The sequence below is a fragment of the Theropithecus gelada genome, chromosome 17, assembly GCF_003255815.1.
Source record: "Theropithecus gelada isolate Dixy chromosome 17, Tgel_1.0, whole genome shotgun sequence".
Classification (NCBI taxonomy): domain Eukaryota; kingdom Metazoa; phylum Chordata; class Mammalia; order Primates; family Cercopithecidae; genus Theropithecus; species Theropithecus gelada.
This window is the reverse complement of record NC_037685.1, coordinates 73,005,677-73,025,318: the sequence shown is the minus strand read 5'-3', so window position 1 is coordinate 73,025,318 and position 19,642 is coordinate 73,005,677. Positions and strand designations below refer to the sequence as shown.

General features: G+C 35.9%; 1 protein-coding gene and 1 non-coding gene across 2 annotated transcripts in view; one reads left to right on the top strand and one right to left on the bottom strand.

Annotated features, from left to right (window-relative positions):
* VWA8 (von Willebrand factor A domain containing 8) overlaps positions 1–19,642 on the top strand; it is a 389,692-nt gene that overhangs the window by 37,452 nt on the left and 332,598 nt on the right. Inside the window, exons 3-4 of the mRNA XM_025364717.1 lie at positions 1,635–1,765; positions 6,121–6,231. Coding sequence (XP_025220502.1) covers positions 1,635–1,765; positions 6,121–6,231 — 242 coding nt within the window. The remainder of the gene's footprint in view (positions 1–1,634; positions 1,766–6,120; positions 6,232–19,642) is intronic.
* Positions 10,019–10,125, bottom strand: LOC112611224. Its single transcript, XR_003116592.1, has one exon. It is a non-coding gene; the product is annotated as a U6 spliceosomal RNA (small nuclear RNA).

The following is a 19,642-nucleotide window of genomic DNA, read 5'->3' as shown; positions in this document are numbered from 1 at the left end:
TGAGTAATTAGTCTCAGACATATGGGCATTCGTTCTGGGGAGATTGTAATATGCTTTAGTGTGACCCCAGTGACATGACAAACCAAACAATTTGCCCAAAACCTTGTCCTTGATCTTCCTACCAGGATAATGAAAATCAGAAATTATCTCTTCCAATGATTAATTGTTTGCTTTCTTTGGGGTAGGGGAGTATAGGAGAAACTACCCTAACAATATTGTGCTGTCAGAGGAGGAGAAGCACTAGATATTTAGTCCTAGGCTTGCTTAGTTGGATCTTGGAACTTATCTGTGACCTCAGTGGGTGATTAAACAAAGTTTAACACGTATGGAGTATTTACTACATACAAAAGATGTTATGTAATATAGATATCTGTGTCTGTTTGTATAAAATGCAACATAATAAAACAAACACTGTAACCCACATCTAATGTAAGAACTACAATATTACCAATATCCTTGAAGCTATACATGAGAATCTCTTTGATTCCATGGCCACTCCTTACCCCCAGGTATCCAATTATCATCAACTTACCATTCCCTTGCCATTTTGCTTTTTCAAGTACTGTTTTATCACATATGTATCTATTTCTAAAGAATTCATTTGCTAGTTTACTGAGATTTATCAAAATGGTATTATATTATACATGATTTATTTTTTTTTTTCACTCAATATTACACCTTTAAGTGTTAAACATATCATTGGAAGTGGGGGTCTTTTATTCTGTTTTTGTTGCGTATAATATTCCATTCTGTGTATTTATTCATTGTCCTCTCTCCAGTTTTATTTTGGACCATTCTGCTCTGAGTTTTCTATGTGTCTCCTGATGTACAAGGTTATGAGTTTTTCTTGTATACCCAGGAATGGACTCACTGGGTGATTTACATATGAGCAAAAACAAACTAATTATATTAATTTAAACGTTTTAGAAAATGCTTAGTTAGAAGATGAGCACACTGATGGGGTGATTTAATAGTAGACTTGGAAGGGCATTGCATGGGGTGGTCTTCTATTCACAAAAGAGTTTGGTATAAAATAGACTTAAATAGTTAATTCTGAGGAAGTAGTTTTAAGTCTACATCAAATTTTCTAACCATGATCTTACAACCCATTACCAACTTAAGTTGTAGTATGCTTTCCTCAGATTTTCTAAGACTGTAATAATCATTAACTATCTGGGATGATTTCGTCTTACCTCTCTTTTAGAACAAAAAGATTGGACTATAAAATTGTGATTGAAGTAATCAAATCAGTTCCTCAAATCATCCTTGACAATAACTTTTATTTCTTTAGGAACAGTTATAGGTTATTATTCAAATGTTATGGAAAGCTTTAAAGTAAGGAATATATAATTCTTTGTGATATCATAAACTTAATCTTGTTTTAGCATCGACAATAATGGTTTTATTGTAAACTATGTGAAAATTCACCAGGTGTCTATATGTTTGTCCAGATAAACATATGTATATGTTTATATCTATTTATATACATATGTTTATAAATACATACACAGATAGACATATATTTTATATACATTTATATATACATATATATAAAAATATGCTCACATTACTTGGAGATTTATATTATAAGTAATACTTAAATTTGCACTTCATTTTCTCTTTTTTCTTTATAGTTTCAGACTCCCTGGCTCAATCTGTAGTTCAGCATCTAAGATGGATAATGCAGAAGGATCTTTTGGGGCAAGATGTCTTTCTAATAGGACCTCCTGGGCCTCTTCGACGCTCTATTGCTATGCAGTACTTGGTGAGCAGCTAATTCTTGTCAATTTCTAAGGGTCTGAACTTTGTAAGCTATGAAATAAAATAAGATTAAGAATTTATAAAAAATATCCGAATTAGTCATTATTTGAAACAAATGCTGACATCAAATAGTGATTTGTTTATAAAGTGTTTGGCATAAGTTATTTGGGAGTCAAATGTATATTTACCTTTCATAGCTTTAGCAAATTTTTACTGTGACTAGAAAGTACCCCACTTCCAGTAGAAAAGAGATATAAATTCAGGCAATGAGTAGCAGATAGAATCAGCAAGTCTGAAGTTAACAAAACAAAAGTTGGTATTATACTGCTTAGTGAACATTCCCTTATCTCAGGCTCACATTTTAAAACGCCAGACAATTCCCTTGACTTTTGGAAGTTGTGCAGTCTTTAAAGGAAGCCTAAGGTCTGTACAGTATGTCTTCTGTGTTACATATCTCTTTGTGTTTTCTTTAAATAGATGAGAAAACAAGTTCACAGAGGTTAAATAACTCACTCAAGCTTTATCCAGCTGGTAAATAATAGAGCTAAAGTTGAAATCCCGTGTTTCCCCTTTCTGACATGTTGTCCTCTTAAACATTTACAGTTCTTTGAGAACTGTTGTTAAGTGAATTGAAGCTGAAATCTTAAGACAAATAAGACAATTTGCAAGTCGTGGCCAGGCACAGTGGCTCATACCTGTAATCCCAGCACTTTGGGAGGCTGAGGTGGGTGGATCACCCGAGGTCAGGAGTTTGAGACCAGCCTGGCCAACATCGTGAAACCTCGGCTCTAGTAAAAATATAAAAATTAGCAGGGCATGGTGCTGGGTGCCTGTAATTCCAGCTACTCAGGAGGCTGAGGCAGGAGAATTACTTGAAGTTGGGAGGTGGACGTTGCAGTGAGCCAAGATCGTGCCACTGCACTTCAGCCTGGGCGACAGAGTGAGACTCCATCTCAAAAAACAAACACACAAAAAACAAACAAACAATAAAAAAAGAAAATGTACAAGTGTTTTCCACTATTTTGTCAGTATTAGTAGGCATTACCCTGATGATTAATGGAAGAATGCCACCAGATGAAGCTGTGTTCTGAAGACGTTTTTTAGGATGAAGAGAAAAACCTTATTTAAACTTAAGTTCCTTGTATTATTTGCTATGAAATGATTGATTTCTATGCTACTGAAATCTACCTTGTACACTCTTTTATTTCAGTGGTGAATCTTCTTTGGTACTTCAAAAATCATGTGGGGCAGAAATAATAAATACATGAATAAATCAGAGCCTAACTTGCACTAGCTCATTGCTTTCGTATCTTTTATTTATCACTAGAACTAGTTTGTGAGGTAAAACGTGCCACTGTAGAGCCATCCTCACTTTATGAATATATAAAAGTGTCTTATCTAAGAATGCTGAATCAGGTACTGAGAATTACAGATCTAGAGCCTTTTTTCTTTTTTCTTTTTTTTTTTTGAGTTGGGGTCTCGCTCTGTCACCCAGGCTGCAGTGCAGTGGCTTGATCTTGGCTCACTGCAACCTTTCCCTCCTGGGTTCAAGTGATTCTCCTGCCTCAGCTTCCCAAGTAGCTGGGACTACTGGCGTGTGCCACCACACCTGGTTAATTTTTCATGTTTTTAGTAGAAATGAGTTTCACCATTTTGGGCAGGCTGGTCTCCAACTTCTGACCTCATGATCTGCCTGCCTCCGCCTCCCAGAGTGCTGGGATTACGGCCACCGTGCCCAGCCAAGCCTTTTTAATTTTAAGATGTGCACTTGCTACCTTGCTTATTTCAAAGACCACAATATCCCGCTGAGATTTTGTTTTTGGCAAGGCTTTGAGCTTATTGAGAATGTGAAATGAGAGGGACTAAGAGATTATGAGAAGCCTTGTTGGTTAAAAAATGCAACATAGGTTTGTAAGTGTGAAACCTGTGTCTTTAAAGAAGAAACCAACAACACTCTCACTTTAAATTGTGGAATGGAGCTGAGGCAACCTTAAGCTGTGGATACACATAAGAAAACTTAATACTAGCCTACGCCACCTTGCACACTGCAGTGAGTACTATTGCCCCTAAGAATAACAGCCTATGTATAGTGATAGCCAGAGTGGATGAGAGGTTTAAAGGCAGAAAATTTGGGGCAAGCATGTTAAACTATGAGAAAATAAATAAGAATAATTTCATAGTTGTGTTTATTTTGTACTTAACTCATATAAAAGGACTTTGGTAGTTTGTTCAAAAAAATCATACCACTCCTCCCTCCTGCATCTGCTGCTCCTGGGGCTGTTTGTGAATGAACTCATGCCTCCTTTGTGAATCAGCACCTGAGGAGACTTTGGTGCTTGTCATGGCTGATGAAGAGCAAAGGAAGCAAAGGAAGCTAAGGATAATGATCATGTAGCAGTTCAGGGTGTAACTCTGTGCAATTTAACAGTAAGAGACATATGTAACTTTGTCAACCAACGGAAGCCTATTGTAAATGACAGGGTTTTTCTTTGAGGGAGATCACATCCAGCCAGTCAATGAAGCAGACATGAAGATACTAGTGATGTGTTCCAGAAGCAAGAAGTAAATACCTGTCAACAAGAGACATTGCTACTCTACTCCAAAATTGTGGTCTCTCAGCCAATTCATTTGTTTTTAGGGAAACATCCTTTGGTATCACCACGTCTTTGCCACTGCTCTGTATTTTCTCTATTTAAAAATGTTTCCTCCTTTTAGGCTGGGTGCAGTGGCTCATGCCTGTGATCCCAACACTTTCGGAGGCCGAGGTGGGCAGATCACTTGAGGTCAGGAGTTCGAGATCAGTCTGACCAACATGGTGAAATCCCGTCTGTACTAAAAAATACAAAAATTAGCCAGGCATGGTGGCACATGCCTGTAGTCCCAGCCACTCTGGAGACTGCGAGGCGCGAGAATTGCTTGAACCTGGGAAGCAGAGGTTGCAGTGAGCTGAGATCACACCACTGCACAACAGTCTGGGTGACAGAGTAAGACTGTCTCAAAAAAAAAAGAAAAAATTTTTTTCCTCCTTTATATACATAAAGTTATGTAACATGGGGACAAGCACATTAAAGAAGATGTAAATTACAACAATATGTTTTTATCAGTAGCATGTGGAGATAGGATGGAGAAAAAAATCCCCTTGTATGGCAATATCCCTTTTTGCCATTAATGGCGTGTTCATTCCCATTTTCCGTTACGCTTCAGTGAATCAGTTTGTTCCCCATGTTTAGTAAAAACTTATTGTGTGCCTTATTTGATTAGAGAATGTCATTGGTTTTACTTCAACATTGTAAAACCAAAGATAATGTTAAAAACTTTTTGTACATGATTATAGGGCAAAAGACTTTTAAGGATGGATAAATTATCTTGAAACAGAAGAATTCTGCATAGTTTCCCCTTCAAATCTCATGATTTTTTTGATTTTTTTTCTCCTCCTCCTGCTCCTTCTCCTCCTTCCTTTCCCTCCTCCTTTTTCTTCACCTCCTTCCTCTCCTTTTTTTAAATCCTCGTTTTACTTCTCCTACAACTATGCATGTGTGTTTACCTTCTGTTTACCTGCTTATTGTTTTTGTTTTTTTTTTTTCTTGACATGGAGTCTTGCTTTGTTGCCCAGACTGGAGTACAATGGTGTGATCTCGGCTTACTGCAACCTCAACCTCCACCTCCTGGGTTCAAGCAATTCTCCTGCCTCAGCCTCTTGAGTAGCGGGGACTACAGGCACGCACCACCATACCTGGCTAATTTTTGTATTTTTAGTAGAGACAGGGTTTCACCGTGTTGGCCAGGCTGGTCTTGAACTTTTGACCTCAAGTGATCTGCCCACTTCGGCCTACAAAAGTGCTGGGATTACAGGTTGGAGCCACCACGCCCGGCTGATTATTGGTATTTTTACCTTGTTTTCACATTTGGTAAAGTACCTGACATACTGTATACACTTGGCAAACATTGATCCATGGAATAAATTAATCTAAATCACCCCTTTAAAAAAGATGAACATTACTTATAGAAATGGCTATAGTTTGTGGGCAAACAAAATAGTAATACTGTCAAATTATTGCTCATTATATTTGGAAATCTACAGGAAAAATTAAGGTTTGTAAAATTGAATTTTGATTATTATTGCTTAAATAGTAGGATTGAGTGCCATAGAAGAAGAGCTCTGAGGAGAATATATAGATATTTTGATTAACGTTCAATTTATTTATTTTTTCTCAAAGCTTAGACTCAACAAGTTTCAATCCAGAATTAGGTTTAAAAATGCACTTCTCAAGGGCAGTGGCATTGTCAGATAACTTGTTCCAAATCATATGCTGGAAATTTGATTTTATTTTTGGAATAATTTCATTCTCTTCTCTACAGGAGCTGACCAAACGGGAGGTCGAATACATTGCCCTTTCAAGGGACACCACTGAAACTGATCTCAAACAGCGACGAGAGATCCGTGCAGGCACAGCTTTTTACATTGATCAGGCAAGTTTTATCACACTCTAGCCCGTGACTGTGTACTCCAGATATATACAAGATTGACTTTTTAAGTAGAAAGAGAGTAGCTCATATAACAGTAAAAGTACTGTGCTCTCTCTAGACAGATTTAATTTAGATTTTTAGTTTCACTGTTCTTGGAAATGTCTTCTTGGTTTCGTACTAAATGAGAAATCCTAGATGAATTAATGGTTCTAAAATGTTAAAGATCAATATGCTGATTTCATAATTTTAAATTGTTTCCTACTACTTGCCTATGGAAATTTGATTTCTTAAAAAATGAATTAAGGAGATTTGATATAGGAAATTCTCTAGCACATTTATGAAAGTATTTTCAATCTATAGGTCACTTGGGTAAAGGGGTATTAAAGGTAGTGAAAGTATACACCACGCAGAAACTATAGATTTTTCTCTGGTGGAAGAGTATCTTAGGTAGAAATTACCAACTAACATAATGTTTTATGAATATTATAATGAAACTTGTTTTACACTTCTTCAAATACATTGTTTAAAATATTATTCTTAGGAATATTTAATAGAAAAAGGATAGAGCCTATAAATAAGCAATTCATAAAGTATTTCAAATATTCAATAATTTCATGAAAAGATGCTTGACTTTCTTATTTACAAAAATAAAAATTAAAAGACTGTGAGCTGCTATTTTCCTTTTACCTCTCAGATTGGCAAAGATTAAAGAATTTGCTAATGTCCAGTGTTGATGAGGAAGAAGAGATGAGGAAACAGCATTGCTATTGATGGCAGCAGAAATTAATGCAATTTAAAAAGAAAGTTTGGCAGTATTTATCAAAAGAAAAGAAATTACACTTGCATTTGGACCCAGCAGTTATGTTTCTAGAAATTTTACTCAAGTGTATTCACATAAAACATGAACAGTTATATGTACAAGGATGTTTAATGTAACATTGTTGGAAATTGTATAAAACTGTGAACGAACAGAGTGATGTATACTTAAAAAGACTAATGAAATAATGGTAAGTAGGATACTCTTTAGTTATTAAAAAGAATGAGATGAATGTGTACCTACTGATAGGAAAGACATGCAGTATATATTAAGTGAAAAAAATAAAGTTATAAGACAATATATGTACTGTGATCCCATTTGTGGTAAGAAGACAAGAAATACATATATGTTTGTTTATACATTGAAAACTTCCAGAAGGATACACAAGGAGTGGTTAACAGAGTGTACATAAAGTATGTTACAAAATTGTGAGTTGGAGTCTGGAGTAGGATAAGGAAGAGACTTTCGTAGTTCTTTAAATTGGAAGCTTTAGCATGGGCACACAATTACGTTATAATGAAAAGACTGTAATTGTAAAAAAACACTGAGTGGAAAGTTTTTGAGGAACAGGATATTCACATGGCCTCATGTGTTGCTTATTAATTACAAAAGAAAAAAATGCACTTAAAATGGAGAGATTTGGCAGACACTACCTTAAATGATGGCCTTTGAAAAAATTTAGCATCGTCTAGTGGGAATGTCTGAGAAGTTCAGATTTCCCATGATTAAGAAGTAATCCTTCTCAGACAAAGCACATAAACAAATTTTAAAGGAACCCATTTTGTTTACATAGTGCCAAAGGTTCGCTTCATAGATTACTTCTGATTACAAACGGGAAAAAATAATGTACCTTTACAATGATGAGATCTGGCATTTGCTCCATTAACCAACTCATACAACAGAATTATCAATAGTGGGAGGAACTTACATGATGTGAATGCTGATGTGATTCAATGAGGGTTTACCTCTGCAGGGTAAGAGTGCTACAACAGGTTTACTAAGAGTACTACAGCATTACCAATGTAGTACTCTTACTAAAAATGTTTAACAATAACAATCAGACTCATCTAGAATGTGTGATATTCTGTAAGACAACGACCTGGACTCCTGAAAAATGTTCAATGTCCTAAAAGTCAAAACAGGCAAGGAATGGTTCCAGATTAAAAGGTTGGGGAGGGAAGATGATTTAGTTTCTTTATTGCACAGTAGTATAGATAGCTGTTTTTGTGTTTGTCTTTTAGATTCAAAGTTCTTATATTAAAATGTAAAGTAAAAATTTTAAATTATAGTCAAATTTTAAAACAAAGAATAGAATTATCAGATATAATTCTATAGTATAATTTTATCGGGAAATTTTTAAAGAACTGTTTGTGCAAATAGAGCCCTCGGAAATAATACCAGACATCTACAACCATCTGATTTTTGACAAATCTGACAAAAACAAGAAATGGAGAAAGGATTCCCTATTTAATGTTGCTGGGAAAACTGGCTAGCCATATGTAGAAAGCTGAAACTGGATCCCTTCCTTACACCTTATACAAAAATTAATTCAAGATGGACTAAAGACTTAAATGTTAAACCTAAAACCATGAAAACCCTAGAAGAAAACCTAGGCAATACCATTCAGGACATAGGCATGGGCAAGGACTTAATGACTAAAACACCAAAAGCAATGGCAACAGAAGCCAAAATTGATAAATTGGATCTAATTAAACTAAAGAGCGTCTGGACAGCAAAAGAAACTACCATCAGAGTGAACAGGTAACCTACAGAATGGGGAAAAATTTTTACAATCTACCCATCTGACAAAGGGCTAATATCCAGAATCTACAAAGAACTTAAACAAATTTACAAGAAAAAAATCAAACAACCCCATCAAAAAGTGGGCGAAGGATATGAACACACACTTCTCAAAAGAAGACATTTATGCAGCCAACAGACACACGAAAAAATGCTCATCATCACTGGCCATCAGAGAAATGTAAATTAAAACCACAATGAGATACCATCTCTCAGCAGTTAGAATGGTGATCATTAAAAAGTCAGGAAACAACAGGTGCTGGAGAGGATGTGGAGAAATAGGAACGCTTTTACAGTGTTGGTGGGACTGTAAACTAGTTCAACCATTGTGGAAGACAGTGTGGTGATTCTTCAAGGATCTAGAACTAGAAATACCTTTTGACCCAGCCATCCCATTACTGGGCATATACCCAAAGGATTATAAATCATGCTGCTATAAAGACACATGCACACGTATGTTTATTGCAGCACTATTCACAATAGCAAAGACTTGGAACCAACCCAAATGTCCATCAATGATAGACTGGATTGAGAAAGTGTGGCACATATACACCATGGAATACTATGCCTTCATAAAAAAGGAAGAGTTCATGTCCTTTGTTGGGACATGGATGAAGCTAGAAACCATCATTCTGAGCAAACTGTTGCAAGGATAGAAAACCAAACACCGCATGTTCTCACTCATAGGTGGGAATTGAACAATGAGAACACTTGGGCACAGGGTGGGGAACATCACACACTGGGGCCTGTCGTGGGGTGGGGGGAGCGGGGAGGGATAGCATTAGGAGATATACCTAATGTAAATGAAGAGTTAATGTGTGCAGCACACCAACATGGCACATGTATACATATGTAACAAACCTGCACACTGTGCACATGTACCCTAGAACTTAAAAGTATAATAATAATAATAAAATACGTATTTAAAAAAAAAAAGAAAAGGTGGAAAGAGTGAGGAAATGGGAATTTTAAATTCTAATTTAAAAAAAGCTGTTTGTGCTCATGTACATTACCCGTAAATGGTAATAGGTAACAACCATTACTAATAATTTTGTATCTAACGTTCCAGTTTTGTAATGGAAAATTCTCTCTTGTAGCCAAGAGGTTCTTGTATTCATCATTTTAAACATTTTTAAGACCCCTGCTGTGCTTTCTTTGTGAAGAAGTCCCTTAAAAAAAATGGAATGCTTTATGAATTTGCATGTCATTCTTGAGCAGGGGTCATGCTAATCTTCTTTGTATCATTCCAATTTTAGTATATGTGCTGTCGAAGCAAGCACTAAGTGCCTTTTGAAATATGAATTTGGATTTATATTTCTATCATATTGACTTTGACTCTCCATTTAATGGTATTTATTCCAAACCTAGTGATTCACATAATATCCATATTATAAAAATATATTCAAAAGCTTATATTTATTTTTAGAATGAACAATCTGCATTTTTCACGTGGTAAGAAAGGTAACAGGAAAGTCCTAATGTCTTTTTCCAGTTGGTTATCTTTTAGAAAGGGTAGATATTAATTCACAGGATCATTTCCACTGAATTTCTTTGTAAGCAGTTTGGAATAGTAGATAGAATTATTTGATTAAGGGTGTTTAATTTTTTAAATTTCATATTGGGTTCATTTTCTAAAATATATGGTCTCGTAATCCCTAAATTTTTAATACATTTAAAACTTATGTGAAGATTTAGGCTACTAAACAGTAAATCTGGAATACTGCAGTTAATACAGATAATAAAATTTAAAATTCAGGATTTTTTTAAAGCATACAACTTTTGATTGCTTACATTTCTGCTCCCGTGGTAGTTACACATAAGAGTGTTGTAAACCCCACACCACCCCCAACTGACAAGGTTTTAAAAAATTTGCCTGATTTTCCATACTCAGAGAAGATAAGAGTGAGGGATGGGATTTGAGTTGGAATAGTGAGGAGCTGGGTAAAGGGATTAGAAGTTGAAACAATGGCCTAAGTAGAGGTAAGGAGGTAGGAATATATTTAAATGATGGTGAAAGAACTGGCTTTGTTTGGTAATGGATTTAAAAATATATTTTTAAAATGAATTTTATAACTGGCAAATAGTAAGGAAGAGAACATGGATCTTTAAATGTGTTTATTATTTTAAGGAGAGCTTAACACTTTAGCTTTTTAGAAATTGAATTGTTTTAGGAAACTAAATTTGATTATCTAAAGATTTATTTGTTGGACCATTATAGTAAATTATTTAGATGAAACTTTCAGAAATTATACAGTCCTTTGGCCATTCTAAAAAGAGTATTTTTAGATGATATATATTTTATAGTTTATAAAGTTTATAAAATATTTTAAGTGTCTTATCATGGCAGCATTTTGTACTCTTAGGTTTTGTTGGTGAATCCTACTCATTCTGATGAGCATCAGTTATTTACTGTGCTCTAATCCCACTGATAGCTTTGGGGCCTGTGATTGAGGTGCAGGAATGTTAGTCCTTTCTTTAAATTGCTTCAGATGACTTTTTGAGGTTTTATCTGATTTTCGTATTTTTATTTTATCTTATTTTCTTGCAGTTAGTGTTCCTTACTGTGCTGTTCATAATCAGAGCCTATCAGTTCCTTGCTGCTTAAAGCCATGCAGTAATGTCCTATTACACCCAGCATAAGACCCAAACCCTGTAATATGACCTACGTCATTCTGTAGGATTGAATGTTTGTCTACCACCTTTCCTTTTACTCCTTGCCTTACAGGCTGCAGCTGCAGTTGCCTTCTTTTGTACTTGGTGTTTCCTCTGCTTGGTGTGAATTTCTCTTTTTACTTTATATTCTTGCCTCCTTGTAATTCAGTTTATAAATTTCTTAGCTAAAGTAGCCACTGGCCATGCCTACCCCTTTTCCAAATATACCATGCTGCACCAGGCTGTCATCGTACATGATATAATCTCCAGAGCACTTAGCACTCTCTGAACTTAACTGTTTCCCTGCTCCCATGTTTGTTTTCTCTCCTCCCCTGCTAGAATATAGCTATCTTGCTCATCTCAGGCACCTAAAAACTGTCTGGAACATAAGTGACATATGTATTGATGGTAGATTTCATCTTTGGGTAATCAACCTTATTACAATTTTAACTAAACTAAGAATAAATAGGCTCTGGTCTTAATTTATTCATAAAAACACCAGGTGGCTTTTCTATGGATATTTGCCTTTTTGACATCTATTTTGAGTCGTCACGATGGATAATTTCCATTTGAATTCTAGATAGATGAACTTACCAGTTGACTACCAGCTAGACATATATTTGTTATACTGAAAGGCCTTTACATTTATTTTGTTTAAAAATTCCTTTTTATTTATTTAATATTCTTAACCATTGAATTTGATGTTTGGGCTGAAGGGATGGACAGTATTTTTATTCACTGTTAGGTGATCCCTGTAACCTAGGTGACCCAATATAGGTGAAAAAATACCTGTGGCTCTCTGGTGGGTATTGGGAGAAAGTTTGAGATTTTCAGTATCGTTCACATTGTATGCACCTATGACTGATATCCAAGTTGTTACAAATTGACGTATCAGCTGGAAACTCCCAAATCCTGAGTTGTTGGTCATGGCCATTGAGCTCTTCACTAATTCTCACACAGGACAAGGATGATTGATGATAAAGCAAGAGGTTAAACTGAACTGCTACCTTTGAAGGCCAGAATTAGGTTAATAATAATATGTAACAGGGAATTGTATTGTTTTCAAAGTAAAGTTTATTTTTTCTGATTATGCAAGTCATAAATGCTCATTTGATAGATATAAATGCATATATGTGTTTGTATTTATTAACAAATATGTCTTGAATGATTGATATGTGCAAGGCACTGTCCAGATGCAGTGAACAAAAAAAACCCAAAGATCTCTGTTGTTATAGAGCTTACGTTTTAGTTGGGGAAACCAAACAGTGAAGAAGGATAGCATAATAGAGTAAATGCTAAAAAGCATAGGAAAGAATTGGAAAATTTCTTGCTGTATTCCTCTTCAAGACCGGCAGTATGAATATTTTCTGTATTTCTTTCTGTCTACGTACATATCTGTTTATAATGTATAATGTATAATTTTTACAAAAATGGTATACCATGTATATAAAGTTTATAGTGTTTTTTTAAAACCTGACATTTTTATCAGGAGCGTCTCCTTGTAACATTAGATATTCCTCAGAGATGTGATTTTTAGTGTCCGTACAATATTTCATCAGATAGGTATGCTGTTATTTATTTAACACTCCTATTTTTTCTACCTTTTTATATTATTGGCCATTCAGGTTCTTTTTCACTTTTCACTAGTACAAATAACCACATCATTATTTAGAAATACATACTAATTTGCACTTGGACAATCGGGGAAGATCTCTCTGTTTACTGTGGCCTCTGTGTTAGAACTCAAGTCTTTGCTCCTTGTTATGTTGCTGTCGTACCCAGAACAACTCTTTTCTACGTTTTTTTTTTTGAGATGGAGTCTTGTTCTGTTACCCAGGCTGGAGTGCAGTGGCATGATCTCGGCTCACTGCAACCTCTGCCTCCCAGGTACAAGCAATTCTCATATCTCAGCCTCCCAAGTAGCTGGGACTACAGGTGCGCACCACCACGTTTGGGTAATTTTTGTACTTTTTCACGTACTTTTGCCATGTTGGCCAGGCTGGTTTCAAACTGACCTCAGGTGATCTGCCTACCTCGGCCTCCCGATGTGCTGGGATTACAGGCGTCAGCCACTGCAGCCAGCCTGCTTAAATAATGTTAACTGTTTGACAGATGCATGTAATTGGCTTTGGAAGAAAAAAAGAGATGAAAAGGAAACTTTTATTGGGAGACCTACGTTGTGCTAGGTGCTTCGTATTATTGCATTTAATTCTCAGAACATCCTTAGGAGGAAGGTGACTCTTCCATCTTACAGATTAAGTAACAGGGGCTTAGAAGGTGATGGTTGTACAACTGATAAATAGCAGAGGTAAAATTTGAACTAGACTCTGTCCAATTACAAAGCTCAGGTTCTTTTACCATATTATGCTACTTCCCTACAAAAGTGATGACGAGCTGAGTGCAGTGGCTCATGCCTGTAATTCTAACACTTGAGGACGTCAGGTGGGTGGATCACTTGAGGCGGGGAGTCCAAAGTTACAATGAGCTATGATTGAGTCATTGCAATCTAGCCTGGGTAACAAAGTGAGACTCTGTAAAAAAAAAAAAAAGTGATGATGATCATGATGACAGTGACAATAATGATCGTATTCATAACAGTAACAGCAACTAATTGTTTTTGAAGGTTTATTGTGTGGCCAAAGTTATCTGATTTAATCTGCAACACAGTCTGCGAGATAAGCACCAAAATGAGCCTAGTTTTAGACAGAAATGGAGGCTCAGTGAGTAATCTAAGTCACCCATTATAAGTAAATGGTAGAGCAACCACAAATCAATCCGATTCTATTCTGATATGTTAAAATGAAGAACTTGAAATGTAATTTAAAAAATTTTTCTTTAGCTTCCTTAGTACTTTTACACTGTAGCTATTTTGAGTAAATTTGAAGCTTTATGGACTCTATTTTTATTTAATGTCTACATTAATAATATTTTATGTTTTATTAGGTTCAGTGACTTTAAATTTTTTTTTTCCAGCACTGCTTTGACTCTTAAACTGGTACACTGTATAGTACCCCTTGAGGATATTCTTATTTAGTAAATGAGGACACAGATATCCAGATTGTTTGCCTAAGGTCTTAAATCAGAAGCAAATCCAGAACAGGGACTTCGATACTTTTTGATTTTAGGTCACACACCTACTTTTATCTTGAAATCTTTCATGTCCATGTGTTGAGTGGTTAAAGCTGTGATGTGAGATGGCTGGGCCAGAAGGATCTTGCTGCATTTTTTTCTGAATTCTATTTGAGAAAATTAGGTCTCTGGAAGTTCTGTAGCTTGAAGGACAAGAAGAGCTCCTTGTAGTTGGTCTAATTTCTACTTTGAGGAATGATTACAACTAGTCATTCCACATTTAAAAAAATACGTGTATTGCTTCTTTTTAAAAAAGATTTCAAAACAAATTATACTACAATTATTTTATGTTACAACCTGTATAGAAAAATCTTCCAGCTATCTAGCCTAAATCTCTCATGCTGATAGTTAAACTTGTTCTATTCTGTTTTCATAACAAGTGTAGGCATAGATAACTATCATGCTTCCTACAAAAATTCTTCCTAACCTTATATAACAGCATCTTTTAACTGAGTGGTTGCATGTTTATTCCATAAATGCTAATAGCCTGCTGTGAGCCAATTTTGTACCAGTATGCCATAAAATACAGGGTTCTCATCCTTTGTAGAGCTAAGAATCCATGGGGGAGATGAAACATAGGTATGAGAGAACAAGAATACTTTGAGGTTGTACCCCTACACTTACATGCTATGCAAATGAGGCAAAGTGGGTATTGATGTAAGGAGGTTAAGATGCTTGAGCCTCTATTGGGCAGAAAACTTGTAACATTTACTTTTTTCTCTCCAGTTGAGTCTGAGATATATGGAATGGCGCAGTACGTTGTTGCTATATTACTTAATGGACTTGCCATTTGTTCTATGAATAGAACAAATAAGCTGAAGCTGCTTATTTTTAAACTTTATTCTTTACAAATGTAGTCATATTTATAAAGTTTGATAGTACATTTTGATAATACTGATTAAGTATTTTAATGATTTTACAGGCTGTTTTAAGGAAGAATCAGGAAGCAAAGTGATACTGAAATAGTAACTAGTATTAGTTCTGAAAATTGAGCGTTTCAAATTTTGTTACCAAAGAGCATCTTCTCAAGATTTTCTCCTTTTGGCTAGTATTCTTATATTTTTAAAGTTTAATTTTCATATGTTCTGGGTCTACAACTATGTAACCAAAGGGCATATAGGGAGAAGATTTTAAAATCTTGGGCAATTCATTTTTGTCTATTAATTTGTTTTCTAAAAATTATACTATCCTTACCCATTTGCAGTCCCCTTATAATATTCTTGCCTTTGGATTCAGTTGCACTGTAAAACATCCATTCTTGTTGCCATTTAGATAGTGTGTAAAATTAATAAATAATTTATATTGAGTTAATAAGAAAAAAGATTGGGAAGATTTTTCATTTTTTCATTTATTAATTTTTCTTTTTAGTTGACAATAGTCCATTTTTCACGGGATATAGAGTGATACTTTAATACATGTATTCAGTCCATAGATTGCAGGATCATATGATAGCTCCACTTTTAAACTTTTGAAGAACCTCCATATTGTTTTTTATAATGGCTGTACTAATTTATATTCCATCAACAGTGTGTAAAACTTCTCTTTTCTCCACATCCTCATCGACATCTGTTACTTTTTGTCTTTTTCACAATAGCCATTCTAAATGGGGTGAGAAAGGTCTCATTGTGGTTTTCATTGCATTTCTCTGGTGATTAGTGACGTTGAGCATTTACTTACTGGCCATTTGTATGTCTTCTTTTGAGAAATGTCTGTTCAGATCCTTTGCCCATTTTTAAATCTTATCTTTTTTTTTTTTTTTTGCCATTGAGTTGTTTGAGCTCCTTGTATATTCTCAGTAGTTGTCGCTTTATCTATTTGTTGTTGAATGGCTCATTTGAAAATAGTTTCTCCCATTCTACAGGTTTTCTCTTCACTCCGTGGATTTGTTTCCTTTTCTGTACAGAAGCCTTTTCGTTTGATATAGCTGCATTTGTCTATTTTTGCCTTTCTTATTTGTGCTTTATCAAATGCTTTTCTGCATCTATTGAGATGGCCATGTGGTTTTTGTCCTTTATTCTGTTGATGTAATGTATCAGATTTGTTGATTTGTGATTTTGAATCATCCTTGCCTCTCTGGGATAAACCCCACCTGATCGTGGTGTGTTATATTTTTGGTGTACTGTTGGATTTGGTTTGCTAGTATTTTGTTCGGGATTTTTGCACCTTTGTTTATCCGGAATATTGGCCTGTTGTTTTCTTTATTTGTGTGCTTTTGTCCAATTTTGGTATCAAATGCTGGCCTCATAGAATGAGTTTGGAAGAATTTCTTCCCACTGCTGGAGCTAGTGGAGTTACTGGTGGTGGCAGCAGGTCTGAGGTGGGTGGCTCTTAGGCTCTGGGAAGCACGTGCATTAGCTCTGTTTGTCCTGGGGCAGCCTCCTTGCTGTGCTAGATTGCCTGTTTCCCAGGGTACAAGGCTCTGTGTGGGCTCAGGTGCTGAGGTCATGGCTACACTGGTGGGTACATGTGGTGTTATGATGCTACAGACTTCTTGAGTGGATGTGGTTGGATGTTGGCAAAGCCCCAGGGATGTGGAGATGCAGGGGCTGTTGGGCTCCAGGGGAGGATATATTCTGGTGGTGACTTTGCTCTCAAAATCACATTTTTCATTTTGATTTAAAAAATATTCTTAATAAAGTTGAGGTAAGTCAAACAATCATGAAACTTATTGCTCAAAGAGACTTTACAAATGGCTTGATTCAGTCTATGTTTTCCTGCCAGTAAAATATCATTATCTTGAGGACAACTGAAGACTAAAAATATTGAGTAATGGTGCCTGGCTCAATTAGCTCTTTCGGTAGAAAAGCAGGGAGTTAATGAAGGCTCTCAGTGGTGGTGGTTGCAGTGGAAATGGAAAGTTGGTGAGATGATGGATGCGTAACATATTTAGAGGTCACACATACTGTGTGAGGAACCAGAAAAAATAAACTCTTTGGGAGGCTGAGGTGGGCTGATCACATGAGGTCAGGAGTTCAAAACCAGCCTGGCCAACATGGTGCAACCCCATCTCTACTAAAAATACAAAAAGTAGCCAGGTATGATGGCTCATGCCTATAATCCCAGCTACTTGGGAGGCTGAGGCAGGAGAATTGCTTGAACCTCCGAGGTGGAGGATACAGTGAGCCGAGATCATGCCACTGCGCTTCCATCTGGGGGACACAGCCAGACTCTGTCTCAAACACACACACACACACACGCGCGCACACACACACACACCCCGTAATAAACCCTAGGTTGAAGGGAGAATGAATGAAACTTCAGTTGAAGTAGACATCAGGAAGAGGATTTGGTTTAGAGAAGAAGTTGCTGAGTTTGATTTCATTAAGCATGTTGAGTTTGAACATCTATATGAAGAGATTAAAGAGGCATTAGAGATGCCTATGGAGCTCAGAGACATGTTAGTCCACACAGTATGTTCCTCAACAATAATGAAATAAAGAAAATAAAAAAGTTTTGCTGTTGTTGTAATTAACATAGCATATAACAGCCCCTGCCATATAGTGGGTACTCAATGAAAGAATGAGGATTTGTGAGAATAGGTTAGATCTTTGCCAATGAAATAACAAGTGAGAAGAGAGGATAGGAAAAGGTTAAGGACAGCACCTTGAGAAGTGCTTACATTTTAGAGAATAGGAGGCAGGAAGGGCTAAGGAAGGATGGGGGAGAATCAGCATGATAATGTTAATTGAAGATAAAGTACATGAGAAGATCAAGGGAAGAGACTCAAAGAAAAGAAGAACATGAAGATCAAGAAAAAGCCATAATTTTGGGCAGTTGAATTATTGGTACTTTCAAATGAGTAGTTTCGGTAAAATAAGAACAGTGGAAGTTTATTAGAGGCAGTGAGTATGTGCATTTTTTTTTTTTAAAGAGGCTTGAAGATAAGGAAAGGATAAAGAAAGACTATAAAGAGGTATTGGCACTGTAGCTTTTCTGAAAGTATGGAGATGTTTGCGGAAGAGAAGTGATTTGGAAATACAAGTAGGAAGTGATATAGTTGATGGAAGAAAGTTTTGGAGGATGTGGGAGGGGATGCTGCTAAGCTCAAAGTAGAAAGGGCTAGTCCTGGAGGTGTGGGAGGAGTGATACTTTGTCAAAGATAGAAGTCATAGTACAGTAGAAAGATGCAGACACAGAGGGACTATGAAATGAAGTGGAGGAGAGTCGTAGAATCTCAATTCATGTGACTTTAGTCATAGTAAAGTACTGGGCAGGGTCATTTGAAAGAGGTGAAGAAAGAAATTGGAGGCTTGGCTTGGCAATAACTTACAAGAAATGAAGGAAATAATGTTTGAATAGTAATGAGGGTTGAGCTGAAGTTGAACAATGTGAATTTGTGGTAGCCTCTGCTTATGTCTCATCACAGATTAATCTAGATTGTAGTAGAGCTAATGGGAGGAGAAAATGTCCCATCTCTAGGATATTTTCATTGTCTTCCTCAACTCATCCCATAGGCTTATAAATTAAGTACTTTTTACAACAGTGCTCTTAACAGCAGACTCATATTTTATTTGGGTTTCAGAAATCGGGCAAGAAATGGGATAGTCCTCTTATTCTCTTTCCTTATTCCCTTAGTCCTGGAAAGGGAGTTACAGCTTTTTGAGTAAAAAACATATTGTGGACCTTTTCGCAGTTAAAGATGGAGCTATATCATTCTTTTTAATATCTGTGTAGAAGTCCATCATATTAAATTACCACAATTTTTTTGCCATTCCTCCACAGATTGGCATTTGAGGTTTTTTGGTTCATTTGTAATTGTAAAACAGTGTTTTGATCACTGGATAATACACATCATTGTACACTAATCTTATCATTTCCTTTAGATAAATTTATTGAAGTAGAATTTCTGGATTAATAACATAGCCATTTACATTTTTATATATCTTTCTAAATTACTCTCCATAAGCTGATTTTTGTACTCCGACCAACCACGAATGAGAGTTCTGGTTTCATCTTAACCTTACTGACACTGGATATTATCATTCTTTTTTAACCCTTGCCAATTTGAAAGTCTAA